This window comes from Scyliorhinus canicula, chromosome 2 (genome assembly GCF_902713615.1).
Source record: "Scyliorhinus canicula chromosome 2, sScyCan1.1, whole genome shotgun sequence".
Taxonomy (NCBI): Eukaryota; Metazoa; Chordata; class Chondrichthyes; order Carcharhiniformes; family Scyliorhinidae; genus Scyliorhinus; species Scyliorhinus canicula.
The window spans coordinates 164,453,036-164,469,253 of NC_052147.1; the positions used below are offsets into that span (position 1 = coordinate 164,453,036).

The 16,218-nt window shown below is 45.9% G+C and overlaps 1 protein-coding gene across 11 annotated transcripts in view; it reads right to left on the bottom strand.

The window, feature by feature from the left end:
• LOC119960968 (protein unc-80 homolog) overlaps positions 1–16,218 on the bottom strand; it is a 475,408-nt gene that overhangs the window by 394,648 nt on the left and 64,542 nt on the right. For all 11 annotated transcript variants that reach the window (XM_038788541.1, XM_038788566.1, XM_038788560.1 and 8 more), the window contains exons 5-6: positions 11,207–11,330; positions 695–759 (exon numbers count right to left, since the gene is read on the bottom strand). In XM_038788541.1, coding sequence (XP_038644469.1) covers positions 695–759; positions 11,207–11,330 — 189 coding nt within the window. The remainder of the gene's footprint in view (positions 1–694; positions 760–11,206; positions 11,331–16,218) is intronic.

Here is a 16,218-nt window from a genome sequence, read left to right on the forward strand (position 1 = left end):
CATTCTATGAATCTATGACTTCCTCTCTTTAAGCATCATCCATCAACTGTTCACAACATTTCAACACATCTTACCAAACATCTATACAGTGTCAATCAACATTGTCGACACTAGAATAAATTACAATAGTAAAGGGGCTAAATTTTGAAGAGGATTTTCCCTCTCTAGCACAGTGACGTAGGAAGGTTTTCCATCAAACATACATCAAAGTTGCAGCAGTGAAGTGGAAAAGCCCTGAGGAAATTCACCTCTAATATTTATGTTGTGATTGTGCTTTAAGCCTATTTCCCTGCAGACATTATCCACGTTCACAAAGGAATGCACCTTGCAAAATCAATTCCCTATGGCACTGATTAGTTGATTTCCCTGGACTCTCAAAACTAGGGCTATGTAGATAATGTACGCATCAGCACTTTTTTTCAATTTAGCTAAGTTGATGACCACCAAATGTAATCCAAAGGAAATCTTTAGTACAATTCTTTGTTTTCAATCAAATATCTTTTTTATGTGATGTGTATGTATGGGCATGGGAAATATGTCAACCCAACTGATGTTCAGGATGAAGAATTTTAAAGAATTATTCAGAAAATGAAAGAAGCTACACAACTAAATATAGGCAAAATGTTGTACTCTTGACCTAAATGATAGAAGCACGGCAGTAAACAAAAAAATAGTTAAATAACTGAACACTCACGGTTGTTCCAGCGTTATCAGAATCACAAGATGTTCCTCTGTTGTTTAAAGGTGAAGTTCTCTTAGCTAGAAAGGAAAAGTCATAATTCGCCAGTGAAAGAGTTCAGATTGCCCAGTGTTTGGACAGTATTGATCAAACAGTGGTAACTAAAATTGATAAGTGATAATTGAAACAGTTTGAACCCATTTGAACCGGGTAAATCGTGCAGATAGCAGCAGCAACTGGGCAGCAATTTTGTCCTGCTGGAACTCAGGCAATTTTAGCCACTTGTGTGTGGAGACGAGTATTGTAAGAATAGTCACCTCAGATAGTTAACTGCTTTATTAAAATAGTCATTTAAGGTGGAAGGGCTTCCTGCACACCATTTCCAAATATATGGACATTCCTTTAACATGTACACCTGGCGTTGCACGGTAATTAGCTGCAACAATAGCCAATAGAAAAACCATTGGTGAATACATTGCATCTGCAATATTTTAGTTATTTTCAACTTTCATTGTGAACCAAATGGTTTTGTGTTCCATTTCCGCTGTCATTTCAGTTCACATTTGTGCCAATTATTCATCTTGTTTTAAACAGAGGTTTGGTTGCACCTCCATGCAATACTGATAGAACCACTGCTCATCATAAACTCATTGTGGTATGTATCCCTTTTTAATCCTCCTCAAAATTCAGTTCTGGTAACATGCTTTGGCAATGGCAGCACGAACGGCTTCGTTTTTTGAAAACTTGGTCAGGAGCAGAGTAAAGCAGGTGGGGATCACTGTGAAGGGGTGGCATGCTGGCGAGCACTGCTTCCTCCCAGCACCAGGAACCCAGGTTCCATTCCTGCATTGGGTGGCTGTGTGGAATTTGAACATTCTCCCGAGGTCTGCCCTGGTTGCTCCAGAAGCAGCACTGTGAAACAGATTGGGTTCACTGTTAAGCAGGTCGGCATCTCTGTGAAGCAGGTGTGAAATCAGTGTGAAGCAGGTGTGAAATCAGTGTGAAGCAGGTGGAGATCAATGTGATCACCGTATGTTTATTGGTTGGGAATACTGTTGCTTTGTTTCTATCTAAAGTTAATCTAAAGAGTTGAGAAATTCAAATTCTCCATTTTGGGAGAATAATAAGGATAAATAAAACATTCAGTTAACCTCCTTAGATTTAAGTAAGATCAGCAGTGATCTTTTTAAGTGGTAAGTTTTGTTATCTAATAGATGGAGAAAGGGCAGGGCAGCTCTGACTCCTGGGACAGAATCTGGTGGGGGAGTGGAAGTCAGGATTACTTCCAATGGATAGCGGGACAGCTGGACACACATTTTATGCTGTTCAACACTTTGAATCTGCATCCACGAGGGGTACATTAAATCTCGTAGTGAGGCGGGCAGGAAGTGATCCAGCCCATCATTACCATATAGATTCCAATATACATCTGGGTACCATATTTAAACGCCACCCATGGAGTGCACACAATCCCACTTCACCCCCCTTTTGAGTGTAGACGTCATTCTGGGCTTTGAGGTTCACCTTCCACACCATCACCATCAAAGACTAAGATGACGTCTACATCGCCAGGTGCAGGGTTAGATAGGAAGAAGGCGTTGGGGTAAGACCGGCGAGTTGTTAGTGTCGTCCGAGGCTGCTTTGGGTGGTGGGAGGAGGAAGGGGGCAGGGAAGGAGAGGAAGAGGGAGCATGTTCGTACCAAATTAAGGGGTCCCATGCAACTGGGGCTCAATGGAATTCCCTGGGTGTTGATTAGTCAGGGGGTGGGGAGTCCAGAGTGTGGTAGGTGCCCCATGTAGGAATTGGTCTGTGTGTTTAAAATCGATAAGCTGAAGTTACAAGGGTAACTATTGGTGTAAAACTGGGAGAACCATCAGAAGTTAGCGATTTAAATTGGTTTGTCAAATGGTTCCCAGTGCAGCGTAATTGTCCTAGGGAAATTGGTGTTGGGTTCCCAAGGTAACCCTGCAATAAGAACTAGAAAGCAAGTCTGACTTCTTCAACTTAGTTCATTGTGTTCTACAATCAATTCTCCATCAAAATACCACAGTGCCAACTGTATCCCCTTTATATATTCATGAAGCCTATCAAACAATAAGGAAATTAAATAATTACAACAGCAATTCTATCTTAAGCACTCTTTCCTGAAGAAAAAAAAAATCTGATGTACATTACCATAACAAAAATGTATAGATTTTCTTTTCTACATTAAATGCATGCTTCACGGAGGCTGGGGATTGAGGGTGATTTAGAGATGTGGATCAGAAATTGGCTAGTTGAAAGAAGACAGAGGGTGGTGGTTGATGGCAAATGTTCAGAATGGAGTTTAGTTACGAGTGGCGTACCACAAGGATCTGTTCTGGGGCCGTTGCTGTTTGTCATTTTTATAAATGACCTAGAGGAGGGCACAGAAGGTTGGGTGAGTAAATTTGCAGACGACACTAAAGTCGGTGGAGTTGTAGACAGTGTGGAAGGATGTTGCAGGTTACAGAGGGACATAGATAAGCTGCAGAGCTGGGCTGAGAGGTGGCAAATGGAGTTTAATGTAGAGAAGTGTGAGGTGATTCACTTTGGAAAGAAAAACAGGAATGCGGAATATTTGGCTAATGGTAAAATTCTTGGCAGTGTGGATGAGCAGAGGGATCTCGGTGTCCATGTACATAGATCCCTGAAAGTTGCCACCCAGGGTGATGGGGTTGTGAAGAAGGCCTATGGTGTGTTGGCCTTTATTGGTAGAGGGATTGAGTTCCGGAGCCATGAGATCATGTTGCAGCTATACAAAACTCTGGTACGGCCGCATTTGGAGTATTGCGTACAGTTCTGGTCGCCTCATTATAGGAAGGACGTGGAAGCTTTGGAACGGGTGCAGAGGAGATTTACCAGGATGTTGCCTGGTATGGAGGGAAAATCTTATGAGGAAAGGCTGATGGACTTGAGGTTGTTCTCGTTAGAGAGAAGAAGGTTAAGAGGTGACTTAATAGAGGCATACAAAATGATCAGAGGGTTAGATAGGGTGGACAGTGAGAGCCTTCTCCCGCGGATGGAGGTGGCTAGCACGAGGGGTCATAGCCTTAAATTGAGGGGTAATAGATATAGGACAGACGTCAGAGGTAGGTTTTTTACGCAGAGTGGTGAGGCCGTGGAATGCCCTACCTGCAACAGTAGTGAACTCGCCAACATTGAGGGCATTTAAAAGTTTATTGGATAAGCATATGGATGATAATGGCATAGTGTAGGTTAGATGGCCTTTAGTTTTTGACTTCCCATGTCGGTGCAACATCGTGGGCCGAAGGGCCTGTACTGCGCTGTATCGTTCTATGTTCTATGTTCCCCCCACCCCCACTGCACTTTTGTATTATCCATTCTCACATTCTCTTCCTTGTAGAAAAAATTGCTCTACTTTCACAATTTCAAATTACTTCTTCGAACTAGCTGCTTTTTTGTGAGACAGTCAGGTAATTGGTAACTATTGTGAACCCACTTCATAGAATTTACAGTGCAGAAGGAGGCCATTTGGCCCATCGAGTCTGCACCTGCTCCTGGAAAGAGCACCCTACCCAAGGTTAACACCTCCACCCTATCCCCATAACCCAGTAACCCCACCCAACACTAAGGGCAATTTTGGACACTAAGGGCAGTTTATCATGGCCAATCCACCTAACCTGCACATCTTTGGACTGTGGGAGGAAACCGGAGCACCCAGAGGAAACCCACGCACACACGGGGAGGACCACTTGATCTGGTCAATCTCCCTGTTTTCTAGCGTTTGTTTTTAGCTCGCTATGTCAATCGGTAGTCTCTTTTCATTGTTGCTTTTTGTAGAGTAGACATTCTCCTAAATGGACCTATTGCCCAGGTGACACTCTATAGGTACTGTTCCCGAATACTCTGTTCCATTAAAAATTTCAGTCAGGATCCTGGATATAAAAGAAACATATCTACTGCCTCCACTCATGATGTGGAGATGCCGGCGTTGGACTGGGGTGAGCACAGTAAGAAGTCTTACAACACCAGGTTAAAGTCCAACAGCTTTGTTTCAAACACCAGTTTGGAGCACTGTTCCTTCCTCAGGTGAATGGAGAGGTATTCACCTGAGGAAGGAGCAGTGCTCCAAAGCTGGTGTTTGAAACAAACCTGTTGGGCTTTAACCTGGTGTTGTAAGACTTCTTACTGCCTCCACTCATGCAAGTGTCTCTGTGCCAATGTACTTTTTAACCACTCTTCATATCTTTATAGTTTCCCATGCCAAAGGGCAACATTTTCTTTTCTTCCCCCAGGAGAAAAAATATAAATCCTCAAGCACTCGAAAGCCATTACAGAGATTAGCATAAAATAGGTCACTAAGTTTCAGTTGTCCCCTAAAGATGGAAATTTTAGAACACAATTCTCCAATTTTAATTTTGCCAGTGTTTTGTTTGCTTGAACAATTTCTTCACCTTTAGGATCTTTCATTTTAGTGCTCAGTTCTAAAACATCAAAACTGGCATCCGGTTTTGTTTGTCTAGCTAACCGGCTCAGCTGCCTAATTAATCGTCATTGTTGCTCTTTTTCCATTTTAGAAGCCACCGTACCCTTTTGTCAGGCCCTACCATGAGTAATTGCAGGCTGTAGGCGGTGAGCCCTCCAGTATTCCTGGGAATGGGTATCCAAATTTGTGGTGTTCTGCAACTTCCACAACCTGATGTTTGTTCTCATTGCCCTGCGTTTCAATGGTCAGGAGAAGGAGGAAGGGAGCACATCCACAGCGTGGGCTGGCTGTCCTTGAGCATAACATCAGATTGCTGCTCCTTAAATTAATCGGCAGATCCCTGTCTGGATTCTAATGGCCAGTCCTATAACGTTCCCTATTAGAACATGGCTTTCACTGTACGAGCACTATCCTCATGTTTTAGGATGCTGGAGGAGAGTCATCAGCGCTTGTCGCCAAGCAGCATCCTCTGGTTAAAAGTGGTGGCTGAAAATGGCTGGAACGGAGGACCAGTGGGGTTGAAGGAACTCTGACTGCTGCCAGGATAATTTACATTTATTAACATAATATTCTGGGTATGACTGCACTTGAACTTTGAGTGAGCGGTTCCCTCTCTTGGTGTTGGTACACTTGCACATGTGCAAGTGACGGCCACAAAGCCATGTGCAGGCAGCCAAAGGGTTCTTGCACCGTAGAGAATCCACTATCCTGGCAAACCCAAGTATCCACTACTTCTACTTCTCTCTATTTAGACAGAACGCAACTAAGTCCCCTTCCTGACATACATTGCTTCTCAACCTCCCAGATGCAGCAATGTAGGGTAAACCAAAATACATTGGTAATGCCACCTATACCAGCTTGGAAGGATCCGTGGGATAAAAATTCAGACCCATGGTCACCTTGATTGCCACTGGTTGCATTTTCCTCTCCCTGCTTGAGGTTCCAAAATGTGGTACAGTTCTGTGACCACACCTTTGGTGAAATGCAACCACTGAACACACTTTTTCTGGTTTGGTTGCAGGTAAGAGAAATGTTTCCTGAAGCCACGAGTGGGTAAGGCATCATAATGAAAGCACTCCTCCCTCTGCAAGCACCTTGTCTTCTTGGTTTCACTGGGGATCGGGATGCCCTGGGTGGCTGGGTTCTGGGCAGGGTGGTACCCTAGCACCCTTGATGCAACCTGAGCACTGCCAGCCTGGCACCCTGGCAGTGCCAATTGGGTGCCAACCTGGTACTGTCAGGGTGCCCAGGTAGCACTGCTAACCCACACTAGGGATCTGGCCTGTAGTGCCCTGCCCTTATTATGTGGGGTGTGGGGGGCTCAATGACTTAGGGGGTTTTGAGAGTGGGGTGGCATTTGCTGGCGAGACCCGCCTTGGCAGGGCGTTCCCCACTGTGACCCCAAAATACATCATAGTCCTGGAGATAGCGGGGCCTTTCTCAACTGCGAGCACTGTAAACACTCGGCTAAACGTGCTCGACACAGGATTCTGTTTAATTTCCATTAGATCATGCACAATATCTTTCAAACATCCAATGACAGTTCCTGCTGACTTAGTCAACATTTCACAGATCCTGCAATAACCTAATACTTCTGCTGACAGTTTAACAACACTAGCTGGGGGAAGATGGGATGCAGAGGGAGTGGGTCCCTTATGCAGCTGGACACATATTTAGCTGAGCATGTTTAAGAGAGTTAACTGGAACTGTGAAATTTAAAATGGAGATCAAGCATCAAGTCAGCATTAAACACTGACTGATGTCACAATCTTCCCATTCCACATCCTTCCATGTAACCATGGGCCACATGCATTATCACCCTCCACAATATGACGATCAGTTCAGGTCATGCCGAAAATGGTTGATGTAGATCCTACATCTGCTTCTTTAAAACCTCAACTGGCTCCCCTGTGTCATGTGAGAGTACCGTTAAGAAATGAATGTTTATCAAATATCTGTAGTGGATGTCAGTGCGTGGGCGGAGATGAACTGTGACTCTGCTTTTACTTTCGCTTTGAGCAAAAAGACTGGTGTGTGTCTGGATATTTTAGTTTTGTTTTCAGAGTTGAAGAAGCTACAGTCACAGCAAGAAGGTGCATTGATCTCTCTCTACAATCGAAAGACTGCCTCCAGATCATTTGAGGATTTCAAAGTAATACCTGTTTCTGTAAAGAATTTAAACCTGCTGTCTTTCGGTAAAAAGGGTCTTTTGGTCTTCTGGATGTTGTTAGGAAAGTTATAAAGGGTTACTTATAGAATATTGTATCTGTGGGGATTATTGGTGTTGACAGTTGTTAAGACGTTTACTGTGCATTTATAAAGTGTTAACTGGATTCATAAATAATCATGGTTTTGTTTTAAAAGTACTTTAGATCTCTGTTGCATCACACCTGTAAAGTAGGCCCTTGTGCTCCCCATAACCATAATCTATTAAAAGTTGTGGGTCAGGTGAACGTCATGATATATTTATATACTTTGGAGTTTTTTGAATCCTGGCCCATAACACATGTCTCTGAAATCACCACGGAGCTGAATTTTTGCAGTCGAAAACCAAATATTCAATTTCTGGTTTGCCAATTTCTGGTTCTAGCGTGCACTGCTCCGCAGATCTAGAATATGTGACCGAGAAATGTCGTCCTTTCTGCCTCCCGCGTGAATTCACCTGTGTACTCATCACTGCAGTCTACATCCCACCCCAGGCAGAAGTGAAGAAAGCACTTGACGCACTGCACTCCACCATCAACAACCAAGACAAAAATCACCCTGAAGCCCTGACAATCATGGCTGGAGACTTCAACCAGGCCAACCTCAGAAAGGCTCCACCTAAACTCCTTCAACATACATCCTGCCCCACCAGAGGTGCAAATACCCTGGACCACTGATACACAAGCATCAAAGGTGCCTACCACTCCATTCCTGACTACACTTTGGCAAATCCAAATAAGTCGGTACTCCTCCTTCCGGCTTACAAACAGCAAATCAAGCGTGCTGAACCAGTCAAGAAAACCATGCAGTGCTGGTCCAAGGCATCAGAGGACATCCTCTGCGATTGCTTGGAGTCTGTGGATTGGTCCATATTCAAGGCTACAGCAGCTAACCTGGACGAGTACGCAACCACCGTCACAGATTTCATCAGTAAGTGTGTCGAGGACTGTGTACCAAAGAAGACAATACGGGTGTTCCCCAATCGGAAACCCTGGCTCAACCAAAAGGTCCACTCCCTGCTAAAGTTCCGGTTGGAGGCGTTCAAGTCTGATGATCCTGACCTATCATAGAATTTACAGTGCAGAAGGAGACCATTTGGCCCATCGAGTCTGCACCGGCTCTTGGAAAGAGCACCCTACTTAAGCCCACACCTCCACCCTATCCCCATAACCCAGCAACCCCACCTCACCCAAGGGCAATTTAGCCTGGCCAATCAACCCAACCTGCACATCTTTGGACTGTGGGAGGAAACCGGAGCACCCTGAGGAAACCCACGCAGACACGGGGAGAACGTGAAGACTGCACAGTCACCCACGTCAGGAATCGAACCTGGGGCCCTGGAGCTGTGAAGCAACTGTGCTAACCACTGTGCTACCGTGCTGCCCACCTAAACAAGAAATCCAGGTATGACTTACATAATGCCATCAGGGACGCCAAAAGACAATACCGGATCAAACTAGAGTTCCAGGCCAACGACACAAACCCAAGACATCTATGGCAGGGCTTACATGAGATCACAAACTACAAAGCAAGGCCAGGTGGAATCTCTGGGGCTGGAACATCCCTCCCAATGAACTGAACAAGTTTAATGCTCACTTTGAACAGTCAGCCAATACATCAGTGCCACCCGCCCCAACAGCCCTGGACATACCCATACCCACTATTACAGCCTCAGAGGTAAGAGCTGCCTTCTTGAAAGTAAACCCGCGGAAAGAGACGGGCCCCGACGGAGTCCCTGGGCAAGCACTCAGAGTCTGCACTGACCAGCTGGTGAGTGTATTCGCAGATATCTTCAACACTTCACTTCTCCGCTCTGAGGTCTCTACTTGATTCAAGAAGACCACCATAATACCAGTACCAAAGAAGAACAAGGTAGCGTGCCTCAACGACTACCAACCGGTGGCCCTGACATATGTTATCATGAAATGCTTCGAGCGGCTAGTCATGAGACGGATCAATGGCAGCCTCCCCGATGGTCTCAATCCATTGCAGTTCACCTACCGCGGCAATCGATCCACAGCAGACGCTATCTCTCTGGCCCTACAGTCCACTCTCGAACACCTCAACAACAAGGACACCTACGTCAGACTGCTGTTCATAGACTACAGTTCCGCCTTCAACACCATTATCCCAACAAGACTAATGACCAAACTCTGCAACCTTGGACTTGACCCTTCCCTGTGCAACTGGATCCGTGACTGCCTCACCAACAGACCGCAATCTGTCAGGATAGGTTACAACACCTCCTCCACAATAGCCCTCAACATCAGGGCCCCGCAATGATGTATACTCAGTCCTCTACTGTACGTTCTGCACCCACAGGACTGTGTAGCAAGATTCAACTCCAATTCAATCTATACATTTTCAGATGATACCGACTGTGGTAGGTCATATCTCAAACAATGATGAATCAGACCACACAAGGGATATATTTCACTTGGTTGCATGGAGTACCGAAAACAAAATGTTGGTAAAACCAAGGAACTGATCATCGACTTCAGGAAGCGTAGCATGACACCACCCCCCACCCGCCCCTCCCACCCCCACCCCGCTGTCAACATCAATGGCTCCAGGGTAGAGATGGTCGATAGCTTGGGGGTCACCATCACCAACAGTCTGTCCTGGTCTACTCACGTTGATGCAACAATCAAGAAAGCCCAACAACATCTCTACTTCCTACGGAAACTAGAGAAATTCGGCATGTCTGTATCAACTCTCTCAAACTTCTACAGATGTGCCATAGAGGGCATCCTATCTGGCTGCATTACTGCTTGGTATGGCAACTGCTTGGCCCAAGATCACAAGAACCTGCATTGTGTGGTGAACTCAGCCCACTCCCCGTGTGGTACATCACACAAGCTTGCCATCCTCCCATTGATTCTGTATACACCTCCCGCTGCCTCAGAAAGGCAGACAGCATTGTCAGAGACCACTTAATCCCAGGCTTTGCCCTCTTCCAGATCCCTCCCTCAGTCAAAAGATACAGAAATCTGAAGACCCGCACATCCGGACATAGCAACAGCTTTTTCCCCACAGTTACTAGACTCCTCAACGACTCTCCCTCGGACTGATCTGTTCCCTGTAAGAACACTATTCACGATACCCAATGCTGCTCTTGTTTGGCCTTGTTCCGCACTGTAACCAATCACTATTTGTTGATGTACCATTATGAATGTACTCTGCCGATTATTCTTTTGTCTATTATGTACACACTGTGTACGTTCCCTTGGCTGCAGAAAAATACTTTTCACTGTACTTCAGTGCATGTGACAATAAATATCAATAACTCAATCAATTTAAAAATGTATCTACAGCTCAAATTATAGAATAGGAGGTGAGAGAAATATCCAACTCTGTGATTACAGATGGAGATATTGCAAACTGCAAATACTTTTGAACTAGTCCTTGAAATTACACAGAATTACACACTATTCACGACACCCTATGCTGCTCTTGCTCATGTATTTGCTGTTTGGCCCCTTGTTCCGCACTGCAACCAATCACCGTTTGTCAATGTTCTCGTTGATTATTCTGTTTGTCTACTATGTACATACTGTGCACGTTCCCTCGCCGCTGAAAAATACTTTTCACTGTACTTCGGTACATGTGACAATCAAATCAAATGAAATCAAAATATTAGCACAAACGTTTTACCCATTCATATGGAACCCCTTTGTTTATTTCAATTGTGGCAATCATCGTTTTATTTTAAATGGGATCACTCATATTAGTGGGCAAAGGAATTTTACACAAATATTTTAAGTCGTGTCGTTATCTTTTAGTTACATGGTGTTTTGGTGCGAGAAGGTGCTTTAAAAATATATTGTGTAAATAAGTGTCAAGATTTTCTAACCTGTAACAATATTCCTTATTGGTTTTACAAGAGCAGTAAATGCAGGTGCTTCAGGATGCTTGTGCTCCCACATTGGTTGCCAGATCACAAGACCACTCGCCAAGCGAAAAGTGAGATCAGATTCCTAAGAAAACACAGTAAAAAAACACATTGTGGAAAATTATTTTCATACAACCAACTGGATTTTAATCAAACAATTTCAAATGCTTAAATCACAATTGCACCGGTTGACATGTTTCACTGATATTATGGAAATTTAGTTCAACTTTTGATTGTTAATGCAAATAGAATCATTTTCATCAATGACTATTTTCACCCAGATTTTCAGAGTGAATATTTTTTCAATTCGATTGTGCATCACAAGATGGCACATACTGGATCAGGTCATACGTACCTCAGGCAACTACTATCAGCAAATAACTGATGCACAGCTAATTAAAACCAACTATGAATTCTGCCGTTTTACAAGAAACCAATCTTCAATGATTCATCCTTGTGGATTAATTTTGTTTAAACCTTTTATGTGCGCTAGGTTAATTTTTCCTTCAACTCGGAAGAAGCACCAGTCCATGTTCCAAAGCTCAATACGGATCATGGGCAATTTTGTTTTTAATGAGATGTGGGTGTATTTGCAAGGCCAGAATGTGTTGCCCATCCATAATTGCCCTTGGCCTGTCGGGCCATTTCAGATGGCAGTTTCATAGAACATAGAACATTACAGCGCAGTACAGGCCCTTCGGCCCTTGATGTTGCGCCGACCTGTGAAACCCCGCTAAAGCCCATCTACGCTATTCCCTTATCATCCATGTGCCTATCCAATGACCATTTGAATGCATTTAGTGTTGGCGAGTCCACTACTGTTGCAGGCAGGGCATTCCACGCCCTTACTACTCTCTGAGTAAAGAACCTACCTCTGACATCTGTCCTATATCTATCTCCCCTCAATTTAAAGCTATGGCCCCTCATGCTGGACATCACCATCCGAGGAAAAAGGCTCTCACTGTCCACCCTATCTAACCCTCTGATCATCTTGTATGCCTCAATTAAGTCACCTCTTAACCTTCTTCTCTTAACGAAAACAGCCTCAAGTCCCTCATAAGATTTGCCCTCCATACCAGGCAACATCCTGGTAAATCTCCTCTGCACCCTTTCCAATGCTTCCACATCCTTCCTATAATGCGGCGACCAGAACTGCATGCAATACTCCAAATGCGGCCGCACCAGAGTTATGTACAACTGCAACATGACCTCATAGCTCCGAAACTCAATTCCTCTACCAATAAAAGCTAACACACCGTACGCCTTCTTAACAACCCTCTCAACCTGGGTGGCAACTTTCAGGGATCTATGGACATGGACACCGAGATCTCTCTGCTCGCCCACACTACCAAGAATCTTACCATTAGCCCAGTACTCTGTCTTCCTGTTATTCCTTCCAAAATGAATCACCTCACACTTTTCTGCATTAAACTCCATTTGCCACCTGTCAGCCCAGCTCTGCAGCTTATCTATGTCCCTCTGTAACATCTTTCTGCACTGTCCACAACTCCACCGACTTTTGTGTAATCTACAAATTTACTCACCCATCCTTCTACGCCCTCCTCCAGGTCATTTATAAAAATGACAAACAGCAGTGGCCCCAAAACAGATCCTCGTGGTACACCACTAGTAACTGGACACCAGTCTGAACATTTCCCATCAACCACCACCCTTTGTCTTCTTCCAGCTAGCCAATTTCTGATCCAAACTGCTAAATCACCCTGAATCCTATGCCTCCGTATTTTCTGCAATAGCCTACCGCGGGGAACCTTATCAAACGCTTTACTGAAATCCATATACACCACACCAACTGCTTTACCCTTATCCACCTGTTTGGTCACCTTCTCAAAGAACTCAATAAGGTTTGTGAGGCATGACCTACCCTTCACAAAACCATGTTGACTATCTCTAATCAAATTATTCCTTTCCAGATGATTATACATCCTATCTCTTATAAACCTTTCCAAGACTTTGCCCACAACAGAAGTAAGCTCACTGGTCTATAGTTACCGGGGTTGTCTCTACTCCCCTTCTTGAACAAGGGGACAACATTTGCTATCCTCCAGTCTTCTGGCACTATTCCTGAAGACAAAGATGACTTAAAGATCAAAGCCAAAGGCTCAGCAATCTCTTCCCTACCTTCCCAGAGAATCCTAGAATAAATCCTATCCGGCCCTGGGGACTTAACTATTTTAACACTTTCCAGAATCGCTAACACCTCCTCCTTATGAACCTCAAGCCCTTCTAGTCTAGTAGCCTGTATCTCAGTATTCTCCTCGACAACATTGGGCGGCATTCTCCCCTACCCGGCGTGACGGAGGGTCCCGGAGTAGGGGAGTGGCGCCAACCACTCAGGGGTCGCGCCTCCCCAAAGGTGGGGAATTCTCCCCACCTATGGGGGCCAGCCCCGCGACGGAGCGGTTGCCACCAGAAGACCGGCGCAAAAAACCGGCGCCCCCGGCAGCGGTGCTGGCCGAAAGGCTTTCGCCGGTCGGCGCATGCGCCGGCAGTGACGTCAGCGGCAGCTGGCCGCTGACGTCACTGCCGGCGCATGCGCGATGTGGGGTTCTCTTCCGCTTCGCCGTGGCGGGCGCGGAGGAAAATAGTGCAGCCAGGGCACTGGCCCGGAGTCTGAGCGGGGGGCCCCGAACGCGGGCCAGGCCACCGTGGAGGCATCCCCCCGGGTTCGATCGCCCCCCCCCGCCCCCCCAGGACCCCGGGGGCCTGCTCGCGCCGCTGAGCCCGCCGTTCCAGAGGTGGTTTAAACCTCGGCGGCGGGAGAGGCCTCCCAGTGGCGGGACTTCGGTCCATCCGGGCCGGAGAATCACCGCAGGGGCCTCTCCGATCGGAGTGGCGAGATTCCGCCGCCGCCACTTCCAGGGTGGCGGAGAATCTCTGCCACGGTGGGGGCGGGATTTTAGGCGCCCCCAGGCGATTCTCCGACCCTGCTGGGGGTCGGAGAATTTCGCCCATTGTCTTTTTCCTGTGTGAATACTGACGAAAAATACTCATTTAGCACCTCTCCTATCTCCTCGGACTCCACGCACAACTTCCCACTACTGTCCTTGACTGGCCCTACTTTTACCCTAGTCATTCTTTTATTCCTGACATAGCTATAGAAAGCATTAGGGTTATCCTTGATCCTACCTGCCAAAGACTTCTCATGTCCCCTCCTGGCTCTTCTTAGCTCTCTCTTTAGAGCCTTCCTAGCTAACTTGTAACTCTCAAGCGCCCTAACTGAACCATCACGTCTCATCATTACATAAGCCTCCTTCTTCCTCTTGACAAGTGTTTCAACTGCTTTAGTAAACCATGGTTCCCTCGCTCGACCATTTCCTCCCTGCCTGACAGGTACATACTTATCAAGAACACACAGTAGCTGTTCCTTGAACATGCTCCACATTTCCATTGTGCCCATCCCATGCAGTTTTCTTCTCCAGCCGATGCATCCTAAGTCTTGCCTCATCGCACCATAATTGCCTTTCCCCCAGATATGACTCTTGCCTTGCGGTATATACCTATCCCTTTCCATCACTAAAGTAAATGTAATCGAATTGTGGTCACTATCACCAAAGTGTTCACCTACCTCCAAATCTAACACCTGTCCTGGTTCATTGCCCAGTACCAAATCCAATACGGCCTTGCCTCTCGTTGGCCTATCTACATACTGCGTCAGGAAACCCTCCTGCACACATTGGACAAAAACGGACGCATCTAAAGTACTCGAACTATAGTCTTTCCAGCGAATAATTGGAAAGTTAAAGTCCCCTATAACAACTACTCTGTTACTTTCGCTCCTATCCAGAATCATCTTTGCAATCCTTTCCTCTACATCTCTGGAACTTTTCGGAGGCCTATAGAAAACCCCTAACAGGGTGACCTCTCCTTTCCTGTTTCTAAACTCAGCCCATACTACCTCGGTATTCGAGTCCTCATCAAACGTCCTTTCAGCCACCGTAATATTGTCCTTGACTAACAATGGGGCTGGTTTAGCTCACAAGGCTAAATCGCTGGCTTGTAAAGCAGACCAAGCAGGCCAGCAGCACGGTTCGATTCCCGTACCAGCCTCCCCGGACAGGCGCCGGAATGTGGCGACTAGGGGCTTTTCACAGTAACTTCATTGAAGCCTACTCGTGACAATAAGCGATTTTCATTTCATTTTTCATTTCAATGCCACCCCTCCCCCTCTCTTACCACCTTCCCTGAGCTTACTGAAATATCTAAACCCTGGCACCTGCAACAACCATTCCTCTCCCTGCTCTATCCATGTCTCCTAAATAGCCACAACATCGAAGTCCCAGGTACCAACCCATGCCGCATCATCACCCACCTTACTCCGGATGCTCCTGGGTTTGAAGTAGATGCACTTTAAACCACCTTCCTTCCTGCCGGTACACTCCTGCAACTTTGAAACCTTACTCATGGCCTCACTACTCTCAACCTCTTGTGTACTGGAGCTACATTTCAGGTTCCCAATCCCCTGCTGAACTAGTTTAAACCCTCCCAAAGAGGATTAGCAAACTTCCCCCCCAGGATATTAGTACCCCTCTGGTCCAGGTGTAGACCATCCCATTTGTAGAGGTCCTACCTACCCCAGAATGAGCCCCAATTATCCAAGAATCTGAAACCCTCCCTCCTGCACCATCCCTGCAGCCACGTGTTCAACTGCTCTCTCTCCCTATTCCTCGACTCACTAGCAGGTGGCACGGGTAACAACCCAGAGATAATAACTCTGTTTGTCCTGGATCTAAGTTTCCACCCTCGCTCTCTGAATTCCTGTGTTACATCCCTATCCCTTTTCCTACCTATGTCGTTGGTACCTATGTGGACCACGACTTGGGGCTGCTCCCCCTCCCCCTTAAGGATCCAGAAAACACGATCTGAATACACGATTCAGAGAGTCAATCACAATGTTGGAGTCACATGTAGGCCAGATCAGGTAACATAGAACATAGAACATAGAACAGTACAGC